This window comes from Pholis gunnellus (genome assembly GCF_910591455.1).
Source record: "Pholis gunnellus genome assembly, chromosome: 5".
In the NCBI taxonomy this organism is placed as follows: Eukaryota; Metazoa; Chordata; class Actinopteri; order Perciformes; family Pholidae; genus Pholis; species Pholis gunnellus.
The window spans coordinates 16,748,087-16,773,429 of NC_136531.1; the positions used below are offsets into that span (position 1 = coordinate 16,748,087).

General features: G+C 41.2%; 1 protein-coding gene across 1 annotated transcript; it reads left to right on the forward strand.

Annotated features, from left to right (window-relative positions):
• Positions 1 to 9,580: 9,580 nt before the first annotated feature.
• slc2a15b (solute carrier family 2 member 15b) lies at positions 9,581 to 24,840 on the forward strand (the record flags this gene model as incomplete). The annotated part of the gene is made up of 12 exons (XM_079160074.1): positions 9,581 to 9,625; positions 11,099 to 11,197; positions 15,055 to 15,215; positions 15,351 to 15,475; positions 16,129 to 16,274; positions 16,899 to 17,031; positions 17,275 to 17,462; positions 20,436 to 20,546; positions 21,186 to 21,287; positions 22,009 to 22,084; positions 23,292 to 23,419; positions 24,622 to 24,840. 12 exons carry the CDS (start codon positions 9,581 to 9,583, stop codon positions 24,838 to 24,840), a joined length of 1,533 nt encoding a protein of 510 aa, XP_079016200.1.
• Between the last annotated feature and the right edge of the window lie 503 nt (positions 24,841 to 25,343).

Consider the following 25,343-nt stretch of genomic DNA (forward strand, 5'->3'; position numbering starts at 1 on the left):
TGCTGGAAATTTGCTTAAAGCCTACACCAATTAACTTCAACATGACAGATTCAGGCAGCCAATGAGTGAGCGCTTTGCATTCTGCCGCCTGCCCGACTCTGTGGGTACAGAAGGGAAGCCTCAGCTGTTAGACGGATGGTGGGCTGCTTTTGTGTGTCTTCCTGCATGCACACAAGCGTCAACCCCGGGACGTTTGCGTGTGCATGCTAAGGCGAAGTGTGTGTGTGTGTGTGTGTGTGTGTGTGTGTGTGTGGGAGGGGAGGACATGGTGGTGGTTGTGGTGGGGGGAGTAAATCTGCAGTGATTCAGGCCCTGCTCTCGCTCCTTAATGATGATGTCAATCTGTGAAAATGCACGCACACATTGGAGCTGTCAGGCCCTCATCAATCAGAGAGGGGTTTGTCAAAGGAGCCCAGGCCCAGATTAACGAGGCGGGGACAATGACGGCGGCCCATTTGCATAGAAAATTACCCTCATCTTTAGGAAAGTGATAGCGCCAAGGACCAGAGGCTGACAATGGGGATGTTAGCGGCCGTTGTTGCAATGGTTATTGACGGAACAAAGCACTTTGATCTCTGTTTTTGTATTAAACTTGACTGTAGGAGCGAAAGTAGAAGATTTGATGCAATGTATATTATCAAATGTACCCTTCAACACTAACTTGTTCTTACATTTCAGCCGTGATAAATGTATTTAATAGTTAACAATGAAGCATATAAACAGAGGTGTTTTTACACTTTCCACTGCTGACACACCAACAGAGTGCACCCCCCTCCTGTCCATTTGCTTTCCTGCCCAAATGAGACAGTGATGAATCAAGTGGGTTTTAGCTCCGTTTTTATGAACTCCTCCAAGAATACAAGCAGAGTCCATCTTTAGCTTCAGCTCGAGCGAGTGCTCCTCCCTCCCAGCTCGCTCCATTGTCAGGCAGAGGAGACAATGGTTAAAGCTACATATTAACTCAGCCTGTTGTTCGCAGCTATTCTGCTCCACTGCCATCTGGTGAATTGGCTGCTCTCTCTCTCTGACAGACAGGACAGTAAGGGTCAGGTCACCTGCAGGGACAGGCCAGAGTACATTAAGGCATAATGGTGGAGCTCCAGTGTGTGTGTGTATTCATGTGTGTGTGAAAGAGGGAGTCAAAAGGAGAATTGTTTCTGTTGCTAGTCTAGATAGTGTGTGGTGTGGGAACTGGGATTCAAAGACAGTTTGTGTGAATAACAGAAACAGTTTTAGAAAGTGTGTGCGTGTGTGTGTGCACCCGAGTACACATGCACGCATTTACACTTGCACCTGTGACAGAAAGGAAAGTGACTGTGTGCACTTTGTGTCATTGTGTTTGTCCTTTCACCACCACAAGAGAAAGTGTGTGTGTTGCTGTGTGTGTTTTAGCATACGTGTGTGTGTGTGTGTGTGTGTGTGTGTGTGTGTGTGGTGGCAGGGGGCCTTCCTCACTGAGCGAGAGCAGGACAGTTAAGGTGTCACCCACATGATGGAGAGGGTCCTCCTTCACAGGAGGCCAGCAGCTGCCAGGTTTTCAGCAGCTTGTGCCCAGGACTCCACATAAGTTAGTGGTCAGAGGTTTGGGTAATGTGTGATGAAAAGGCCGAAAAGCACAAGATTTACAGCGGAGGACTAAGGTCGGAGGTCACAGTGAGGAAGGTCAGAAGGTGCACTTTCTCTCTCTCGCAGACACACACACACACACACACACACTTCACAGCACTTATGAAAGCTAATGTGAAACAATGCTGTATTGTGACCTTAAAGGGTCAATTTATTTACAAATGCATTTCCTCCCTCACCTCTGGTTTTGTAATGGTGCAGATAGTTTTAGTTGACCACATTAACATTGTTTGCTTCCAAACTAAGACAATAATGGGGACTATCTTTAATGGAATGAGCGCCACACATGCAGTTCCTTACAGCTCTGTTACTGGGGTGTAGGCAGAAATCGTGTCAAATAAAACCAAAACTATTTACCGGGGCCGTAGCCTTAATATTCAGGTCTAACTACCACATCCATCGCAAAGAGAAAGTTTCTAAAAATGTTTCATTAATGTGATATATTTTTTTTTTTACCTGCATAATTCTATTTGTTGCAAGTTTGATTTAAATGTAACACTTGTATCCTGAAATTCCTCCAGAGATCAGGAGGTGCTGCTTTCTTCCCTCGAGATTATTAGAAAACTACACACGTGGAAAACATCTGTTTCTGGGGGAAAAATCCTCAATCAAGGTTTTTTATTTTGTTGGCAAAAATAGGGGAATATGTTGAAAATGCACACGTTCTTAACTGTAGGATAAAAACGTCCCATACGTTGCTTAAACTCCCCAAATCTCCAAACACAGACCTCAGTGTCGTCGATGGTAGCGACGGCCCTGCTATCTGCGGCTAAATACCAGTAGAAGAAAGGAGATTTGTTTTCTAAAATTTGGTTAAAACACTTTACCAACAAAGATGTTCACACACAGTGTGTCGCATTTACAAGATAAACCAAAAAGGGACCACTCTACAGCTTTCACCTCTTTCTTATTCTTTTTTTATAAATTATTTTTTTAAAGTCAAATAAGAATCAAAAGTAAATCTTTGAAACCCTTCTCCTAGATTTCAAGGATGACCTTTAAATCTACTGATAGAAAAGTAGTTCCACAAACTGTATTTAAGGCCAGTAAATAAATAAATAGCCTCATTAATCACCACTAGATCAGAGTAGACACTTTAACGCCCTGACAGTCGACTTGGCATCCCCTCTTATTACACTGTCATGGACCAATAAACATCCGTGCCAGCGCCACTCCACCAATGAAACACCTGGCATTTTGCAGGTCGTTAGGGAGGACGGCGAATCAGATCCCTCGCTCAAGCAGGGGAGGGGAGTCGGCTCCGTGCCCGGACCCTCCTAATTTCACCAATGGGAATGCAGCACTCCTTGTAATCCAATTAAAGGAGCGTAAGCGGTTTGTTAGACACTGTGTGTTAATGTAAGCACTATCCAATATACTCTGGGCTGGTAACAGCATGACTGGGGATACACTTTGGTCCACGGAACATAGGAGCAGTATACAGCTGAAGGGGCTGCTGTGGTAATATCAGGATACCATCTCAAACCAGGCTTGTGAACACAGCAGGGGAGGGGGAGAAGGCCTATCGCTCTCAGAATGATAATACTGCTGACCTTTGGTTGTTCTCCTTCTTCAGGCATGATGACGAAGACAAAAGAGCTTTTAGGAGAGGAGGAATGAAAAAGGGCAATCTACAAAGTCATTGAACATACAATAGGCCTGTGACAGTATATTGAATATGTTAGTAGTATTTTTCTGAAAACGAGGACGCACATTGCGTGGGATGGTTCCTTAATTGTACGCTCTCATTGCTATTCAGCCCCGTTCCTCGTGTAAATGAACAGTCGTGCATCTTAATTGCATTTTCTAAGCAGCATTTAATAACTGTAGGTTTGTACCATTTGCAGTCATTGCAGATGTAAGGACAAGTGTTTTCTCACACTGGCACCTCCCATTTCCTCCGATCCAGCAGCTGCACGGGAACGCGCTGCGTCTTGACACGGAGGAACTTAATCATATCTTCTTCAGACGCAACGAATTGAACTTAATTAGATGCTACATCACCTCAGTGAGGGGCTGCATGGCAAATCTTATTAAGAAAAAGCAGTGTGTTTCTCCAACGCTCGCTGATTCCTTTACATCTTGGCGTCTGTGGGAGAAAACCCCGCCGAGGCGTATTCTCCAGCCCCTGTAACTAATGACGCCGTTGCCCAGATCTGACAGTGAGCTGTGTCTGTATATTGTGCTTAATATCATAATAATAATGAGAGCAAATTAGAACAATCAATTTCCATGGCTGGTTGTTGATTGGAGGAGGAGGTGGAAGTGACAGGGGGTGATCCATCATCCTCGGCCAGTCACATTAAGGAGAGCGCCGTGGAGCAGGTGGGCTGGGCTGGAGGCCAGCCGCAGCCAATGGGAACGGGCGGGAAGGGGAGGAGGGAGATCCATTACACCCAAATCAAGTGCTAATGTAGCTGTGAAGTGGGTAAAGGAGCAGAGGAGGAAGGAGAGGAGAGAGAGAGAGAGAGGATGACGCTGAGACTTATGACTGGTTCAAGTGGGCTCTTGAGTGTGTGTGTATTTTGCCGAAAGGGTTTGTCCATTTACCTGCTAGTGTGTCCCTGCCTCCTTCAGCTAACCCCTGGTATTTCACAATGAGTCCATTGAAACATCGCCACAACGCTAAACCAAAGCGAACATAAAAATACACCCTTTTTTCAGGTCTATAATCAAAGTCATACAGTCATCATGAACTGCAGCTTGAGTCCCACAAGGGGTCACTAGAATCTCACCTCTCCACAATCCTCCAGAGCTCCTCATCTCTCAAACGAAGCGGCTGCATCACAGAATCATTTTCAAACACGCACAATGAATGCACAATGAATGCATGTGATAATGAAAAATTCCCAATTTTCAAAGCACAAGGAGATGATGATAAGTTGTGGTTACGATTGTGAAAAATAATTAGCATGACGGTGGAGGCTTGGTTGATGACAGTCACTCCACTTCACAGTTTTTAAACTGTATAAACTGTGACCTCACACGCACTCTCACAGATGCACACTTCATTTCGCACAACACACACTTTCATCACACACACCAAGAAGCACAGCCATCGCTCAACAGTTAATGTCAGACCCCTGCTGGAGTTACTCGACCACAGCCCAAACTCCTCAATTAATAAAAGAAAGAAAGAAAAAATTCGGAAAAAGCAACATTAAGTACATTTTCGCCTTTTATCAGCTCATGTAAGAGTCTTTCTCTCTGATCCTATTCCTGCCAAACGATGGCATGGGGCGAGTATATTAGATTTCGTCAGCAGCCATCAATCATGGCCGCACTTAACACGATCAGCTCCCCAGTTTATTCAGAGCGAACAATGGGGGACAGGCACGTCCCGCCTGCAACTGAGTAAATGAGGAATTTAAATACTGCACAAGAGACTACGGCGGCTCGGAGGGGGCTGACTGATTAAAGGCCACAATATCTGCTTTTCTAGGCAGATGATCTGTCAACGGGATGCAAGAGGAGGTTTATTGAAATTATGGGCAGCTAATGTGAGGTTATTCTGGAGCACACACACACGAATGCTTGTGAGAATACTCACTGTGGCAACGTGTCTTTGCAGCGCGCACAACAGTGACTCACAAAAAGGAACGGAATCAATTTTCACACACATGTACACACACCGTGTTTCCTAGCGCATGCATTCCCATACTGTCTGCTATAGATGGGTAATTTATCAAATGACATCTCATTCACGGGTGAGAGGAAATTAAATCATGTAGTTCCAGATCCTGATTATGATCATGAGATGTCCCCGTTGTAAAGCATCTCAGCGAGATGTTCTTTTCACAGCTTTGCCAACATCGAAGTCTCTCTCTCTCTCTGTTTTTTTCCATCTAATCATCGTGTTAATGAGCAGATATACAATCAGATCCTGAGGATGATAACAGAGGCAGGAGAGAGAGGATGAATTCCCTCGTGATGGAAAGGTCAACACTTAAGATTGATAGAAGTGACCACCACAGGGCATCCGTATCATCCGTCAACATAAGACAAAGCAAAGTTAACGGAGGTTCTTCACCTGTAGCTCATAGCAGCCTCCTGCAGGCAACCACCTGACCAGCAACAATAGGAAATGTTTAGAGCTGCACACTAACACTGCTTTTCAAATCGCATATGTCTTTCTTTTATACTGCGGCAGTCCTTAGAAAGTACGTACTGCGTGCAGCATGCATTCAATTGAGACATACTACTTTATGGTAAGATTGCACCTCAAACGTTGACCCTCCTGCTCATATATAGCAGCGGTGCAGAGGGTTGTTGTGGGTCAGAATAGCCAGAGCAGCACGCTGCTGCATACTGCAAAATGCGACCGGATGCAGCAGGACATCCTGGTATCTTTTGTCATACTGCAATTGACAAAACTATGTTTTTCTGGCATACTAATTAATTGGTAGTATGGCTTCTGGAAGGCACAGCAGGTGTCCCTTGTAGTGATGAACCTACAGAGAAACATCATCTTAATCTTTTGCTGTTGTAACCCGAGTTCCACTCAAAGCATTTTAGCATCCTTCAGCTAATTGTTTTGTTTTTACGGCCCAAAACTTTACTGCTTAGGTTCACTCTCACCAACCTAGTTTTTTTTTTATCCTGATGCAGCCAGCTGCTCTTTTCAGTGGAAACACTTCATAATAAAACCAGACTACCACTGAATTCAGACAAGTTAGCGTATAGCTGGTGAACAGAGTGGAGCATTTAGCAGCCAAAGAGTCGGATATACTCAGGGGTTGGTGAAGACCAAATCAGAGCTTTAAATAAAGAGTGATTTTAGGATTTACCCTCTGCAGGAAGACACGTGCGCGACCCCAAATGAACGCTAATGTTGCTTCATGTCTGCCGGATGTGTAAACAGGCAACTGTTAGCTAACAGGCTCACCATAACAACTTTATATGAGCGTTGCTTACCGGTAACCTGCAGCTGCACGGTGACCGCTGCCGGAGTCCGAGCTGCCGGAGAAACGGCTGTATAAGTCGCCGGTGGTGTGGCGTCATTTTGCCTGACGTTGAGTTTTGTAACTCGCTTTTCGCAGGTGAAGCAACTGCTGTTGTAGGCTACATTAGGGGAGACCGGGGTTTGGGTGGCACACTTTTCATTCTGCGGTAATTCTCTGGTAATAATATTGATGTTAGAATACAACATTTAATATTTGAAGCAATATTTTAATGTTTGAAGCAATTCACCTGTAGGAATGTCTAATTGTTTTTGGCATTGATCGTTCAAAATAGTTATAATTAATTAACAATATAAACATTGTTTTTAACCTTTCAAAATTGTTTTTTATTTCTCAGTATATACACTAACAGTTATTTTAATGAGCACATGTGCCAACCAGCCCTGCTCATATTTGACCCAACCAGCCAGCTCCCATCACTCATCACTGACTTTCAAATCTGTATCAAAATGTGGCTGATTTGTGCAATAAATTACTTTATACAAAAATGTCATATTGCGCTTCAGCATTTCTGATTAATATATGTAATAAATGCTTTACTGTAGCACAATCAATGCAATAAAGAAGTGCCCTTTTTGTTGTAATGAAATATTGGTCAAATAATTAAATGACAGATGGTAGGTAAAAAAGATAACAAATGTATAGAAAAAGAAACAGAATGACAGTGAGATGTCCAGGTGTTCAAGCTTCAGAGCCGTTTATACATTTATTATAATCTATTTTGAAGGTATATGTAAGTATGAGACCATAGGAAAAAATGATTAAAATGAGTTGAACCACAAACTGTGAAATAAAATAAAGCAATTACATAGATAACATAAAAAAACGATTCCATTTTTCACTGTTAAACTCAAACTGTCTGGTTGATTTGACACCTTTTTGAGGTCATAGTTTGTGAATATAAGAGATGTTTCTACTCTTCAGTCTGTATGTAAAACATTTAGTTAAACTAGCATGCAATTGTACAAGTTCACATAATAAACTGATAGCTATGTCGTACTTTGTGAAACAGCATGTCTTTCCTCCGTGTCCGTTCTTCCTGTCCTCAGAATATTTTATGTCACTGCACACACAGTACTGTTTGTACTTCTCTGCTTTTATTGTGTTAGCCCTGTGAGTTGTGTCCATCTTCGCAGCATCATTGATTTTTTACACAAACACAGCATGATGCCACAGACATTTCACAGTAGGAGTCATATGACACAAACCATTTGAGTTGCATGATTGTCTCAAATTTGCTCGTTGGGTTAAAGTTGGGAACACGAGTCTGAAGGTTCACTTATCTACATGAGGACACTGTTCATGTAAAGTGTCGGAAATAGCAGCAAGGAGGAGAGAGTTGATGGAGGCAGCGCGTACAGCAGATCTACATCATGTGTTGTTTGAGGACTTCAATTGTCATATAACTGTGAGGAAGGAACTACCACTGATTTTACACATGAAATTATTTTTTATTAAATTGTTATATATATGTATCCAAATAAATGTTTGCTGTGCACTATCGACACTTTTCACCTCAAGAGGTCACAAGGCTTTAATAAAAACTAAAACGTTTGACTCTGAAATCATATGGGAAGCAGGAGACACTGTGACCAAAGCCCATTAAGATCAGACACTGGAGCGCATGCAAGAAAGTCATGTGTAAGAAAGTGATGCAAAGCATATCGGTTTTGTGAATTAACTCACACAAAGTCGTTATTGAGTACAGTTGTAGGACTTTTGAAAGTAAGTTTAATATTCTGCATTGGCCACTTGCATGCTGGGGCAAGACTAATGAGCAATGAACTTCTCTTCATGCCATTAATATGTAGAGTGGTGAAGGATTTAAAGTTATTATTTTTAAAGAACCAAATTAAGCAGAATTTAGTGTAGTTCGAGTTATTTCATTCCTGTTGTTGTAATAATCTTACAACCGCTTAGATTAATCTCGCGACCCCTTGTAGGGTATCGACCCCCAGGTTGGGAGCCACTGCTATATACAACCATACAGGCTTGCACTAGTTAAATGAATGAATCAATAATTATATACTTGAGTCTAAATGTATGTAATTGGCTACTATGATGTACTTTATCATAATCTCAATACAATAAGATACACATTTATTTAATGATAATTATCATGATAAACAAGTAGCCAGTTTATTGGTGAAGGTTATGATTTTCTACTAAATTATACAGCGAGGGTGTTTTTATGAATCAGGAGGAAGAAGTAGATTTAGATGAGCCGCTGAGTAAATAAAATCACATCTAAAAAATATTGGCAATGATGTCAATATTATTATTATTTGTATTATTATAATTATGGTTATTATCATTATAAGCGTTATCATTATTGTTGTTGTTATTATTATTATTAAAGCAACCAAATAAAACCTGCACTTAGAAATGTCCACATCATTTTATTTTCCTTTAAATTTGGCACAAAAAAGGAAATCATGCCATCAAGCAATGAGCATCTCATGGGCTATGCCCTTTCAATTAAAGTGTATGATCTTCATCAGTGTTTTTATTTCAGCCCTTAATACTGTAATCTTATCTTATACGGTCAAGTAATTTAATTTAGATATCAAAGTTCAGTGTTGAGATTCTCCACCTTCTGTCGGTGAAGGTGCCCCCGAGTCTGAGCCATGCCCCTAATGTTTACTAATCCCGAAAACGCCCCTGGATACAGTTAGTCATAGGCTATTTAACAAGAACTGTGGGCACTTTGGGACGCAGGATGAAACCACTTGACTCATGTGATCGCTGATGGACCGGGGGAAACGACTCACGGCTGGGACGGGCCTGCTCTGCGATGCGCCTCGATGATTGGAGATCGGGAGCTTGACAAGCTTGTTAATTCCGCCCGTCAACACGACACGCCTCCTCTCTGCCCCACGAGCACGTCTGAAAACTACAAATGGGGAGTGACGAGTTTGAAAAGTTGCGCGGACGAGCTGTTTCTCATCTCAGACGAGCAGAGCACACAGGGGGAGTAATTATTCATGACTTAAATGGCGGAGGAACTACTTCTGGAAAATAATGGAAAACCCAACGCGGTGAGTTTTGTGTATGTGTAGAGATGATTGACATGAAGATCAACTCTCATAATGTATTTTTTAGTCACAACATTTTGTGAGATCATCCTGACCTGACCTTGAATTTAAACCATCTATCTATCTATCTATCTATCTATCTATCTATCTATCTATCTATCTATCTATCTATCTATCTATCTATCTATCTATCTATCTATCTATCTATCTATCTCTGTCTATCTATCTATCTATCTATCTATCTATCTAAAATAAAAAGGACCATAAATGATATAGTAAAAAAAAGTCTTGAGCTTTGACCAAACGGGTGCAACATGTGAAGAGCTGCACATCCAACAGATAAGCAAACTTAATTGAGAGCAGACAGGGCAGCATTGTCTGCTGTGAGCTATTTTCACGTGTCTGACTCTGTCCTTCAGGCTATTAACCGGCTAAATTAGGTTTCTGTGTTTAAGTCATTTATGCTTTTATTGTCCAGTCAGAGCCTCCTACATTTCCACATTATATATATATATATTCTATATATAGAGCAGGTTCTTTAAACCCTGACTTTATCTAAAATGATGGAAACATCACATGAGTTGTTGAAGGCTGGGGTTACCAGTTTTCTCCAAGCGCCATCCAACGGTATGGACACTCAGAAACACATTATAATCCCCCTGGCCTCTTACCTTGGAGGTCAGCTAAGCTCTGTGTGCTGGAATTTAGGACAGCAGCCAAAAGGGTAGCAGCAGGCCGTTGCTAATGAAATACAGTAGGCTGCCCCGTCCCTTTTTAAAGACAGAGGGGCTCATGTGACTTTGGCGTGGCCAACAGAAGAACCATGATGCCCTTTGCAAGCTTTAGTTGTTGAGTTCAACTTGTGAGAATTGGAGCTGTTGTTTCTTCAATATATCAGTGTTTTCTGCAAACTCGTGATTTGTTCTGCTCATTCAAAGTGAGCCAGTAGGATCTGGCCAGTATCCAGGTGCCGGTTTGTTTCACTCCTTCTGATTCTGTCACGTGCCGCTCAGTGCCTGTTCAGCTCTGCTGTGAAGTCCAAAGATCACAGATTCATATGTAACATTTACCCTTATAATGCTGGTAAATACTCCTACACAGCGAGCTAATCTCTTTACGAGCTGCAGACAGGTCTAGAAAAATAGACACAAAGTGCATTCAACAGTTAGTTTTGGAGCTTTTAACTGGTCCATATGATGTACCTTGCTGGCAGAGTTTGGTCATTTTGAATGTTGGGGGGTTTTTTTGTCTCTTTTTCAGCTCACAACCCAAAGAACCCACATCTGTTGTGAATTTCTAGTCCAAGCTAATAGCTTACACTTCCTGCATTTTATATGGGAAAATCCCTTTAAGAAAAACCCTTTACGTTTATACCCACGTCCTGTTAATAACTCATTTCTGTAATCTCAGGCCTCTGGATATTGTTTTGTGTAGCTTTTCTGACTCTCTGACTTTATCTCGCCATCTTCTCTTCAGCATCTTACAAAGCCTCTGCTGGCGGTGGCTTTCCTGTCCTCGTTCGGCAGCTCCATGCTCTATGGCTACAATTTGGCAGTCGTCAACTCTCCTGCACAGGTTTGTGACCCCACCACGTCATCAACATCGTGTTAATCACCACTCTCGTCACCATCCACCCAAGTATTGAAATAGTTTTCACTCTTAACCCGAGAGATCCACATATTCCAAGAATGAATGAATGGATACACTCCTTATACGCTATGCATGACTTTTGTTAATGGACCCAGTAAAGATCAGATTGAATTTCATTTCAAGTCATGTGGGTGTGTGTATCAAATCTAGAGGCTGCTTGAGCCTCACCGTGTCATCGATGTCCTGCGTTTTTTTATCCATCATGTGCTCTGCTCCATCACTGCCGTGCAGTAACTAAGCTGTGCACCATTCCTGTTTGGCCATGGACCCCCCCACTCACCATTCACTTGCCGGTAGTTAGAATATACTCATATCTGTGTGTAAAGAGCAAGACTCTAGTCTAAGCTAAGCCTACGCATGAAGACTGGAAGCAGGGGAAAACAGCTAGCCTGGTGCTGTCCAAAGTAAAAAAAAGAATACTCTTACCTTTAAAGCTTACTAATTAACATGTTATATCTCATTTCTTTAATATATATATATATATGCAGAGAAATGATAAAATGTAGTTTTATGTGAATGTACATGCTGTTATGTCTTTGTGTATCTAATGTCGGATAGCCAGCAGCTCTCATCGCCTTTTAAGTCAATATGGATAATATTTTTAACAAACAGATCTCTATTTTTAATTTACAGATCTAATGTTGGATAGCCAGCAGCTATTTCTTCTCATTCAACGCTTAGCAAGAAAGTTAATAAAACCTGCAATACCTGTTTTTTAGGCTTCTTGGGAGCAGCCAAAATCCGCTGTGAAAACATTTTTACATCTAATTGCCTTTTAAGTCAATATGGATAATATGTTTTACAACAGTTGCTTATTTACAGATCCAGCAGTTACAAAGAAACATTAGCATTCATTTGGAGTTGTGTTTCTGTCCACCTGATGAATGTAAGTCAAATATTTCTCTCCTAATGTTAATAATCTCTCTTAGCTCTGTTTTTGGTCTCCACCATCCCCTGAGGGAAATATATGTCCCTTTAGCTACTAAATGCATCACGTTGTTCACCAGCTAACTGTGTCTGTTTGCTGTTTATGGCGGGACATCTAATGCACAGTGGGTTTTGAGAGCTTTTTCACTGAAAACAGCACTACGAGAGCGTTGAATGTGAACCAAAGCAGCTGCTGGTTGCACAGCTAAACAATGAGCTGAAACTCAACCTAAAGCCGAGGGGCAGATTTGGGTGATAATTGTAGATTTGACCTCTCGCACACAACACATAGATTTAACTTGAACTATGCAGCTTTATCTTGTTCAATTACAGACAAATGATCATTGTCACACGTATTCCAAAACTGCTACTAATGTGGTGAGGTCAAACCTTTAACCACGGTCCATGTGACTTCAGCGTCCTTTGATTCACTGTTGACTGCTGTGTGTCATGTGACATAATTATGCCTGTGTGCTCCAAATGAAACTTTAGGTGTGGCAGGAGGTTCATTTGGTGGTGAGTTGAGTTTTTACATAAAGAACTAACTACCTTTGTTTGTCTTAGTCAGCAGATTACATGATGAGAGAATTTCAGGTAGATGGCCGTAGCAAAGGAGGAGAGATTAAGTGTTTTGAGTAGCAGTAACACTACAATGTGTTTTTCAATCTTTTAAATCATTTTGTTTTGATTGAAGTGTGTTGGCCTTGAAGTGTATTTTTGGCTTTATAGTCGAAGGGAGAAATCAGCATCTGTTTGCAGAGAGAACGTCACGGTCATTGTTCTTATGACTTTCTTAGTCGCCTGTTTGTCTTTTATTCTTCTTCTGTTCTGACATCATTTAAATTGGTCTTGACACCACGTGACTCAAAGCACAACACGAAGCAAAGGCTGGCTAACATTGAGCAGAAGTCAAACAATGAAATATTTCCCTTCTTGTTGATTTTGAACACTCATTACTGTGTATCACTTGCTATGTGTCAATGACGTCGCTAGACTTTCAGTGTGGCTAAATCGATGTGCAGGAACATGTCACAAGGTGCAGTGTTGCACTATTGAAGTGGTACTTTTCTGAGGTTTCCAGTGAGGTTTTTCTCCCTCTCTGGTGCCTTTTTAGATATTTTGCTGAGTCTCCATGTGCTCCGTGTGCCCTTCTTCTCTCCAGATACTGATTCTGATAAATTCAGGTACAGGCTGATACAGAGTACTCCTCTGACCAGAGCTCCTTCTCCCCCTGCTATTTAAAATCTGCATGGAATTGATCTTGATCATTTTTCTTTGAATAAGGTTACATGAGATCAGAACTACTCATTACTTCGCAACATTAAGCCACTGCAGTAAATGAAACAGAGAAGAACAGGAAACAATGGGACTCCTGCTGTGAGAATTCTGTTCAAGTGACAGAATAATAACTGCTCACAATAATAAAGCAATATCGTGCACCAAGCATCGCTGTGGTGCTCAATCCCCAGTTGGCAACTAACTAAAGGTAGAATCACTGGATTTATATCAACAGTGACTAAGAAACAGTTTTTAATGCGGATCGGTAATGTCTACTGATCCACATAATAAGGTTATTACCGATACCAAAACAGATATCCAGCGTATACCATTCAAGCTCACGTTACAATTTGATTCATTCTTTATCCTGTAGGAGAAATATTTGGCAAGTATAGGCCATCAAGCCTATAAAGATCTGTGTCTGATTATTATCAGCATGTCATCCACAACTGCCTTTTCTTACAGCAGGTATGTTGATTACACTCGCAAGATCTGCAGGTAACCTCAATTAGTTCGGTCTCAACCAGCATCAGGCTGTTGCAACGTAATGATTATGAAGAATGAACTGGTCAGCTATGTGTCAGAACTGTACAGAGAGTGCCAGTTTGTACAGTACCCCGCACGTGTTGGAGACATTCTTGGACAAATTGAAGGCACACTGTCCAGAGTTCCATTAGAGATTGACGAATTAACGTCACTCCCTTCTTTTCATGACTGAACTCCTTCAGGGCCAGTCCTTCAAATGATCATTCTGTGTATTTTAACAAACAAAATGATTCATCTTTTAATTAATCCGTTGATCAGTATTAATACTAAAACTCCTCACGCTAATTAAACTCTGATTTTTCCGTCTCCTGTTTCTGCTTTCTGATGTCTTGTTTCGCAGAGAGTGACTGAATTGTGTCTCTTGAGATGAATTGGATTCAATGTAATAGGTTCTCCTGGACATCTCAGCGGAGCCCTCACTGTCAGATAAACCTGAATGAAATCTGAGGGATGTTGTCGGCCCTTACCGTAAATTTCTGTCACACCACAAGAACAACCACTGTCATTTTATCAAGCACGCAGTTTATGATCCCTAATCGTCAAATTTGATTTGACTTTGACAGTGGGGGCTCGATGAGCTTCCTGTCGACTCAATATGGCTGCCTCTCCCGCTGACTCAAACATCTCTTCATCCCATGCCCGAGTGCAGCAGTGCTGTGCAAATGGCAAGACTAATGTTGACATTTGGATGTGTGGCACTGTTGGAAATAGTTACTCATGATGATGGTGACGCCATTTTTTTGCTCCGGGTCCATTGGAGTGTGTGTGTGTGTGTGTGTGTGTGTGTGTGTGTGTGTGTGTGTGTGTGTGTGTGTGTGTGTGTGTGTGTGTGTGTGTGTGGGGGGGGGGGGGGGGGGGGGGGGGGGGCAAATTCAAATAGATGTTTGTATGTTTTTTAAAAACTGAATTTATTGGAAAAAAAGAGAAATGATCTTGTAATTCCACTTAGTCTATGTATATTGTAATGGCTTATTTATCTTTCCCCTGCTGGACAACGTTAAATTAACCTAATTCTTTCCTTCCTCCACCAGTACATCAAAGCCTTCTACAATGAGACGATGATAGAACGTTACGACTGGGCTCCGGATGAGGAGCTCCTCACCGTCTTGTACTCCCTCACCGTGTCGATCTTTGCTATCGGTGGGATGACCGGGGCCCTGCTGGTGGGCAAACTGGTAACCAAATATGGAAGGTTAGTGTGTGTGGGTGATTTTTTGGGTGTATAACACACGCTCAGTGCATGTTTATGTTTGTGTCATCAGCCTGTGTTCCTGACAGTTGTCTTATTCTTTGGACACATTGCTCTTTATTCAACATTGTCAAACAGGAAAGGGACGCTGGTGAGAGCCACTGTGCTGGTGTTTATAGGAGGAGCTCTTATGGGCTTCAGCAGAGCGTGCAGGATGCCTGTGATGGTCATTGTCGGACGCTTCATCACAGGAATACACTCAGGTAGGCCTGCCTGTTTCCTGAATGACCGAATGAGTTACAATGTGTTACATTCATCCGCAACAAAAAGCTGAAGCAAAAAGTGAAATTGCAGATGGATAGCACAAAGCTACATTAGCACATTGAAGAGAGAAATACTGTGTGTAGCTGCATGTTTTTGTAGCCTATGCAGAGCTGTTTCATTTGCTTTCGTTGATTTGCAGTTATTTCATTGGAATTGGAAGTGCAGGTGTTTTGATTTTGTTCATTAGGCCTTTTTGAGATCAATCCCTCCTTTTTTGTTACAATGGATTTCCATTCACCATATAATAACTAAATGATAATACAAACAAATGCATGTGGAAATACAGTTTGTAAAAATGTAACGCATGAAAAAATGTTGCTTTAGTTTTTGGTTTTGTTGGTTTGATTGACAACATCCTCTTATATTCATAAAATACAAAAAGGGCAAATATGCTTATTTGGGTCTTTTACAGTCCACCAACCTTTATCAAGTTGGAGAATGTCTGACATTAAGAACAAGAAAATGTAATTGTAACTATGAACAAACGCCCCAAAAAATAAATCCCGCCATATGTTAGATTTTTTAGAGCACATTTAAATTGTGTCATCTGTTGCCTGGTTTAGCTCATGGTAATCCCTCTTGTCTCCCACAGGTATCTCTCTCAGTGTGGTGCCGATGTACCTCGGTGAGATCGCCCCCAAGAACCTGCGAGGCTTCCTGGGCCTCGTTCCCAGCATTCACATTTGTCTTGGAGTCTTCATCGCTCAGGTCCTGGGACTCTCTGAACTGCTGGGAAAGGTACTAACATCGTGGCGTTGAAGCGCTACACAGGCTTGCTTTATTGTGTTTGTGGCTGGTTAATACGCTCTCTGTCTGAACAGATTCATCCTTCGTCCCGTTGTACCATTTTAGTTTTTTACATGATATGGATTTCATTCTGGTAGTGAGTTTGGGGCATATGCATCAGCTCAGGCGGCAAGTCCCGTCGTCTGTCCTCTATCTATCTAGTCCTGATTTTGCATCAGAAACACGCACCAGATGCTATTTTATTTTACTCACAGACGTGAGCTTGAAACTATTTTAAGTACACCAGTGTAATTTTGTAAACTATGGCACATTCACAAATCACTTATAAGCATGAATAAGTAGCAGGATACAACGCGTGAACACACTGTTATAATCAGATAATCTTTTATATGACATGTCCCTCTTGTATCTGCTGGAACTTGATTCTTCCATCTGCCCAGTTCTGTCTGATACAGTAGAGGGGGGGGGGGGCAATGCCATGCTTTGTGGTTCATCACGTCTCACTTTTATATCATTTATAAAAGTAGTACATACGTATTACAGATTATAGGCTGATTATTAAAAGCAGCTGATTGACTATCATTGAGTAATGTGTCATGTTTTGTTTTCACACAGGAAGAGTACTGGCCTCTGCTCCTGTCCCTGGTGGTGTTTCCTACCATCATCCAGCTGATGCTGTTGCCATGGTTTCCGGAGAGTCCACGGTACCTGTTGATAGAGAAGGGAAATATTCACGCCACCATTGAAGGTTAGAAAGTGGACTCTTTGTTTTCTTCTCTACCAAATCAGCTCGTTATGTTTGCTCATGTGGAGTAAAGACTGTGTCTTCATCTTGATTGTCACGTCTGATAACAAATTAAATTCACTGTACTAGGATGAATGGACCTGTTCATGTCACCCCTTTTCAGAATGCTGATCATGTCTTCTGTTTCCTGTTGATTTTTTAAGTTTCTCTCAGGACTGGTCAAAGCTTTTCTTTCTGTCCTTTTAGCCCTGAAGTGGTACCGTCCGAAAGGAAATATCCAGGCGGAGGTTGATGAGATGCAGGAGGAACAGCGCTCTCTGTCTTCCATCCAGACCGTCTCCGTTTGGGGCCTGCTCAGGGACCGCTGTGTTCGTTGGCAGGTCATTACCATTGCGGTGGTCAACATCGGCATGCAGCTGTCTGGCATCGATGCGGTGAGTGTGAAAAGCATTGTGGTGCCTGTTGTCCTTTCTGTCTTTGTTTGTGTTGTGCAAAGACTGTGTAGTTATTATGTGAGAGTGAGCGCTCATATTGCTGCTGTGCACCTCCTCCTGTCCATACATCACAGTCCCACATGCAGCCACTGAGTGACTGAGCAGGGGGGCAACAGGACCACGCCTCATTATCTCCTGGTCCTCTATGTTACATGAGAAGGTCCTCCCATCCACACACACAGTCAGACACATCTTTATACTCATTTCTCCATGTGGACGGGAGCTCTGTGCATGCTGGCCCACATGCTAGTACCATTTCCCAGCAGGGGGGGGGGGGCACCCCACTGAGTCCCACTGTCCTAGAAACACTAGAAGACTTGAAACATACAGACGAATCCATGTGTCTGAACGCTGTGTGCAATAAATCTGTAACACAAAATGCTAAATCAGACATTTTGTTTAAAGTGAAAACGAGCTTGATGTCCGAAGATCCGAAGATTTCTTTCTTTTTTTAAGGTCTTTTATATTAACAGATAAGTATATACGACAAATACCAACTAATGTAATGCAGCATGACCCCTTACAATGTCAGTATGCTGGTGGCAGTGGGTCCTTCCACATGAACATAAATATTCTTCTATCAAGAAGAGAATAGAGACTATATGTTCCCTCAGTCATTTTGTTTGATGATTTCTAATCTAAATGAGAAAGAGGCAACCAAACAATGTTTAAAAGTTGAGGGCAACATGCTTTTGACTTCAGAAATTGAAGATAAATACATGCAGAAAAAATTAGGTCATCTGGAAATGTTTAGGGCGGTAAAGATGCTTCAGCTGACTGCAGACAGGTCAAATGTGAGGGAAACACTGTGTGGATTTTCTCAGTCATTCATTTATTAAAATCCAAAACACTGAAAGTGAGAGATTTGTTGCACTCTTGACATGACGTGAAACTCATTGCACTTGATTCCCTCTCTTTTTTTCAAGGACAGTTTATCAAGGCAACTGTCTTGCTGATGATGTTGTCCTTTTGTCCATTAATGGTCTGTAATACTTGATGGTGGTCATCAAGATCCTCTAGCTGGCTTAAGGTGTCTGGTTCATTTTAGGCAGAAAATGGGAAGCTAGTGAAGGAGTTCAGGTATCGCATGTAAAGGTAAAAATGATTGTGACGTGTAATGGAAAATCTTTACTTTAGTATATATTTCTACTTAAGTATATTGTGTAAATGCTTAAGTGCTTCTACTTTTGCTCTGAGCTCAGTAGACCTTCACCCTTTGTGTTAACATACATGCTCAAATGTATATCTTGCTGTTTGTTTAATGGAAATTTTATATTCTTATATGTATTTTATATTCTTATAAGTGGAACTGTTTTATATACGTGAAAAAGTCTATTGCATCATGAGACTTGTGAGACATGCAGCAGCTGACTGCCTGCACACATGTCCTCTTCTTCTCTAAGATGGAAAACAAGTACCTATTGTATATTCAGATGTAATATGCCTTAAGGATAAAACGTATTATCTGTGTGCCTGTTGTTACACAGATAAAGCACCTCTTATTCTTACCATGGCCTTATATCTTGCCTACAAAACAAGACTCTTGAGTCACAGGCCAGTCTTTATTCTGACCATCACTGAGGTAGTGACCTGAATAAGTTATAGCTTTCCACAACTCATACTCAAACAGGGCGAGAAACTAAATGATCCAGGAAGAACTCAGAGTTTAAAGGATTAGATGGTTCAGACAGGTGCAGAGTCCCCTCAAGGTGCCTCCCTCTGGCTGTGTAATTGGGAGAAGACCTTGTTGTACACCGAGATGCACCAGAGGGACTACATCAGTCAGCTGGTCCAGAACCAGCTAGGGTTTGGCATGGATGAGCTGGAGGAAGTCTCAGAGGGAAATATGCCCGGGCTGCTCTGCTTACTGCTTATCTGGCATATAACTCTGGATGGATGCATGAAGAAGACCATGGGAAGAAAAGAGGATCATTATTCCTAGCGTGGATGTAAATAGTCTTTAGTCACCAGTAAAGCGCAAAATATCTAATCTGATTGAAATAACACAGGATTTCTGTTATTAATGTAGGTCTTAAACATTTTGAAAAAATATCTAATTGTGATTATTTTGACTGATATTTTTATTTTCATTGAAAAACATATTAGTAGGTTATGGTGTCATATTTTTCGGTACCAAATATGTGTTTCTATATCTGTCGAATATGATGTGTAGGCCAGGACATCTCTGCAGCCCAACAATATTTAATTTAAAATAATACTTTGACTCACATTTTGCCTTTAACAATTATTTAAAATAACAGTAGGACATATTGCAATTTCAATAAGATTTCCATTAATTGTTAAGCCGTAAAAGTAGATTTCAGTTAAGCGAGGAAGAATTTCAGCCCATTAGTATGTAATTTTCCAAAACAATTAATGTGTTTAAAACCATATGACTGGTCCCAATTCTTTTTCAAATGGTTTGTGTATGTTTTCTGCTTAGTTATAGGTGTGTGTATGCCCACATCAGTGCTGCAATGGTGATGAAGTAGCATGTATGTATGGTTACTAAATCAGCAAGACAGCATTCAAGCGCACCAATCACGATCTTGTCCACACCTCATCAATGATGGATGTTGCATCAGCAAAGTGTGATTAATGAGAATACACAAATTAATTTCAGGGGGAGCACTTGTCAGAAGTCCATACTGATGAAACGCTGTATCTCAAATGCATGAGTGATGGTCGGCGTGATGATAATGATTACTATGATGAATCACGAGGAAACGCCAAATAAGCAGAGTGACTTTTTGGCTCCTCGTAAAAAAAAAAGGCAAACTTTGAGTTTCAAAGCATCTGTGTGTGTGTGTGTGTGTGGGTGTGTGTGTGTGTGTGTGGGTGTGTGTGTGTGTGGGTGTCTGTGGTGTGACATATTTATCATATTAATAAGCTTCATGTCACTTTTAATTTCAGATCTGGTTCTATACAAATGACATTTTTAAGAACGCAGGAATCCCAGAACCTCATATCCAGTACACGACTGTGGCAACTGGTGCCATTGAGGTCATCTCTGGGATGCTGGGGGTGAGTAGACATATTCACATTTTAAACACACCAAGATGGAAACATTATATCACTATTATGACACTATTGTATATGGTGCTGACACAGACAATTGTTTGGTTAATCCAATGTGTGGATTTGTTGCTTTTCTCCATTTTGAATAATTGTAAATTAATGAATAATATGATGGTTTTGATGTTTTGTTTTGACAAAACAAGTAATTTGCCAGCCTCACCTTTTGGCTTTGTGAACTTGTGATGAGCATTTTAATAGACTTGATCAATCAACTGATGATAAACAGACTGATTAATTCCTAAAGGAAATAACCATTAGTTGTACTGTATGAAGGCCCATCTAGGGAAGAGTTTTATAAACTAGATTAGGCTATAGACCTTTTTCCCAGCATACATTTTGGCTTGTCACTGCAGGAAAAACACAGGTGCAGTTGAAAACATTAAAAACGACTGCATCCCGTGTAGTTGAGATGCAGGGTGCTCGTATTGTGCTCGCTCACCGTCATAATTAAATTGTGGAACTGAAATACTGCATGTGGCGATGGTGCACCAGTAAACATGGAATGGGCTGAAATTAATGATCAGAGGATAAAAAGTCACATGTTTCTTTCTTCTTGATAATGTTGCCTCTTTGTCCGTTTTGCAGTGTTTCGCTATCGAGCGTCTGGGCAGAAGACCTCTGATGATTGGCGGCTTCCTCTTCATGGGTCTCTGCTGTACTGGCATCACAGTGTCTGTCCTCTTCCAGGTACAGTGTCATCTGATGCCCTGCTAATCAGGAATAAATTAACATCAACTTGCGGATTGTGGCGCAGGGCACACAGTACATGGGGCTAAGGACATTAACACATTTACAATAATATTTAATGAAACTAAAAACTGTCTAATTTATGTTGTCTATTTGTTTTTTGTTTTTCAGAAAAACATCATGTAAGAATAGGTGCCCACACTGTACAAACATGTAAATCAGTTTTGCTTGCTGTAATCTTCGCTCCTGTTCATAGCAATGCAAGTGGTGTAGGACAAAAGCTAAAGTCCTTATTCTGTGCAAAACAAATATTTAAAGGTTTATCTGGAGCTTACGTGAGGCTTCAGCATTCTGAGTCACACTAATTGAGTGGATTTCTTTTAAATTAGTATTAAAGTTTTGTTTCCCCGTTGAGCTGCGATAGAAGGATTATAGCAAAAAGATGGAAATTTGTACTAAACTGCTGCACCATTTGGTTGGTATCCACTGGATTTGTCAGACTCAAACAGATGACACCTTATATTAGATTCAGATGTCCATTTTAATACAGTTTTGTCCCATCACTTCTACAGAAATAGCTGTTTACTTCTATGTACATAATATGTTACGTATAATCAGAAGTATTTAATATAGTCAATTGAATAATTAAAAACTGTAAACTGTGTACTGATGTTTACAACTCGTGACTTCAGACTCATGACTTGTGTTCGACCAATCACAGGCGCAGCTGTCCTTCATGCGCTACATCAGCGTGGGCTGCGTTGTCGGGATTATTGCTGGTTTCTGCATAGGTCCAGGTAAACACTTCAGAAACCCTCTCTGCATCTCACTTGATGAAAAAAAAAAAGAACATCTCCAGTCCATAGAAACCACACTAGATTTTGGGCTGCCCTGTGTGTAAGATAACACTGCTCCCTGCTGGAAGCTTGCACAATCGCAGGCACCAAATCTCAAAAAGCACCACCACCTCTTCCCGACTCCTCCTCTGACTGTGAAGAGATATTGTATTTCATTAGTCTTGTAAATTAGGAAATCATAACTGCCACACTACATCCATTCCCACAGCCATTTGTACACCGGATGAGTTGAGTGAACTGAATTAAGAGGCAATAGTTTACAACTTCGGGAGCCACGTTGAGTGGACCTGTGAGGATGATGAATTAGAACAAATCTGGTTTACATAGCGCCATTCGTCAAGATGGCAAAAATCTATTCCTCGGCTTGCGGACGAGGATTTCTGTAGCTGCAATTAGACTTTTAATGGCTCATTGTTCATAAGCTAGCGGTTTCCTTCAGACGAAACCTCACATGCACAATGACGCCCCCCATACATACTGCAGATGTTGACAAATTATGGCCTCGTTATTGGTTTGACGATATTAAACCTTCCTCTCTGCAATTATCGTGAACAGATAATGAGGACATCATTCGGAAGGCTCATCATTAGAGCTTTTACTAATGCATATTTCTACTTCATAGCTTTCACTTCTAACAATGAAGAATTATGTGTTTAGAGCCTGGACAACATCTCATAGATGCTGCATATCAAACTAATGACTTGCTCAAGTCCTGGCGAAGCGATTCCGTCTCCTGTTCGGAGTTGAACTTTTGCCAAGTTGACAAAACATCCTCCTCTCTTATCAATCTACGATCACTCAGTGATAATGAACACATAATGAAGTGCATGCAGAAATATCAGTGCAAGATAATAGCAAAAAGGGGCTTGAGGAATGTTTATCATTTTGCTATATCATTGTTCTGTTTATTTTGAACGACTGCCAAAGAATAGCCCTGAGTGGGAATCTTGATAAACTAATTGATGAATGAAGATGCTGGTGTTAATTCCGATGGATTCATGCAGGTGCACTGAGTGGTTAACTGTGATTTGTATGATGACAGCGTGATAGGATGCCTAGTTAGATCAGACCAATTGATGAACCGTGTTGTCAAAAGTGTGGCTTTTAAAATAATACAAACATGTGCCTTTTTGTCTCCTCCGTGTAGCTGGAGTGCCTTTCCTGATCACTGCAGAGCTGTTCAAGCAGTCACATCGACCGGCTGCCTACACTGTGGCCGGATGCCTCAACTGGATGTCCAACTTCACCATTGGCTTCGTCTTTCCCTTCCTAGAGGTCAGAGCAAACTCAAAATCTTATGTGCCCAAATGTTTTGTTTATTTTGCATCTCAAGCCTAGTTGGCATGGTGAACATCAAGATCATCTTGACATTGCATCCGGGATCTGTTGCGTCAGACTCGTGGCAATTATGATATGGGCTGTCTGGTTTCGTTGGAATGTAGGTGACTCCCCAAATACCAATAAAATGACTAATTAAAAGTGACCTTGCTGTCTCTCGTTGTCCTCAGTATGGGTCTGGTTCAACAGACACAAAGTAAAGAGGACGATGATGTGTCCCGTTGAGTGTGACGATGTAAATCTGCATGAATTCTGGCCCCAAATGTTAAAAACACATGGGCATCATGCGGTATTTGATGGTTTTAATTTAATAGAAAAGCTATGAATAGAACAGCTTCAGAGCTGTCCAAAGCCATATTTTTCACTCTGAGCTATGCTAGCAGTTTCCCCTTGCCTTCAGCCTCTGTGCTAATCTGCGCTAAAGTCCTATCGCGGACGATCTTTGTTCTATAATCAAACTGAATAAATTGCTAAAAAACTTTACATCTGACAGCACAACAAGAATATAAAAAAAGACTTAACAAAGCCTTAGACTTGTGTTTTTATAATGTGTAAGTCTCACCACAAGTTCCCTCCATTTCTTGCACTAATCAATATTTTTCAAATGAACAACAGCTTAAATACTTGTGTCATAACCCAAAGATTAGTATCACCCAACTAAGCAGTTCCCCTCAGTTCTATGGAGGCGCGCAACTTTACTGTTTCGGTTCAGTCTCAGCTCCTCAACATTTGTTCTAGCTGCAGTGCAGCCAACTGTTTCACTGGAGATTAGATTAGATTCAACTTTATTGTCATTGAGCAGAGTACAGGTACTGAAACAACGAAATGCAGTTTGGTAGTACAGTACAGAGTAATGTACAGAATAATAAAAACTAAAAACTTAGATTGAATCAAATTCATATTAATCTGCTTTTATTAGCTTCCCTGTGCCCTGTTTCTGTCTAAAGGTCCTATTATTGACCAAAAGTAGTAGTTTTAAAGGGAGAACACTTTTTGTTAACTATGACAATTTGTTTCCTTTTACTGTCCTTGAATGTCATTATTCAAGGAAAGTATAAGGAAACAAATTGTCTTTGTAAAGAAAGTCAGAAGAGTATTTGTTTTCTGTGATCCTGCCTTCATGTGTCCTTCCTCCACAGAATGCTACAGGTCCTTACTGTTACCTGATCTTCTGTGTGATCTGCTTGGGAGTGGCCGTCTACACCATCTTCATTATTCCTGAGACCAAGAACAAAACCTTTATGGAGATCAGCCAGATGTTCGCTGCCAGGAACAACATCCTCGAAGAAGATTTGACTTCCAATGGCCATCTCAAAATGGCTATGAGGAACGGCTATGGAGCTCTTAGTGAAAAATAAGAAGGTGGGAAATGAGGAGGTGGACCTGCATGTCAATGATGGTCTCTTCTCTCAGTGTGCCTTCTTGGTTTGTAATGACTGAAGTAACTGCAGCGGAGATAAAAGGTGGAACTTTTGTGGCCACGATGAGATCTACTGCTTCGTGTGAAAACTTCAGAGACCATCGCCTACACACACTTTCTACACACACAAAAGTTCCTGTTTTAACCGTTAATCCCCAGTCAAAGTGCGGATCCTGTACTTTATGTGAGACAGGAGTCACGCGGTCATGCATTTCAAATCAACCATCAGTGACATTTTAATCCGTTTTTCTGCATCTTAAAGCATTTTTACGGGAGCCGAGTTGGTTTCTCACGGAGCTCTCGGGCGCTTTAATCTCCGAATTAGCTTCGCTTTGTTGTAACACATCCCATGATCACTTTATTGTTGATAGTTGGGGGCAAATACTGTCTCTTTGTTGCTCAATAAAGAACATGTTTATTTAGTGATGCAGCAATAACACC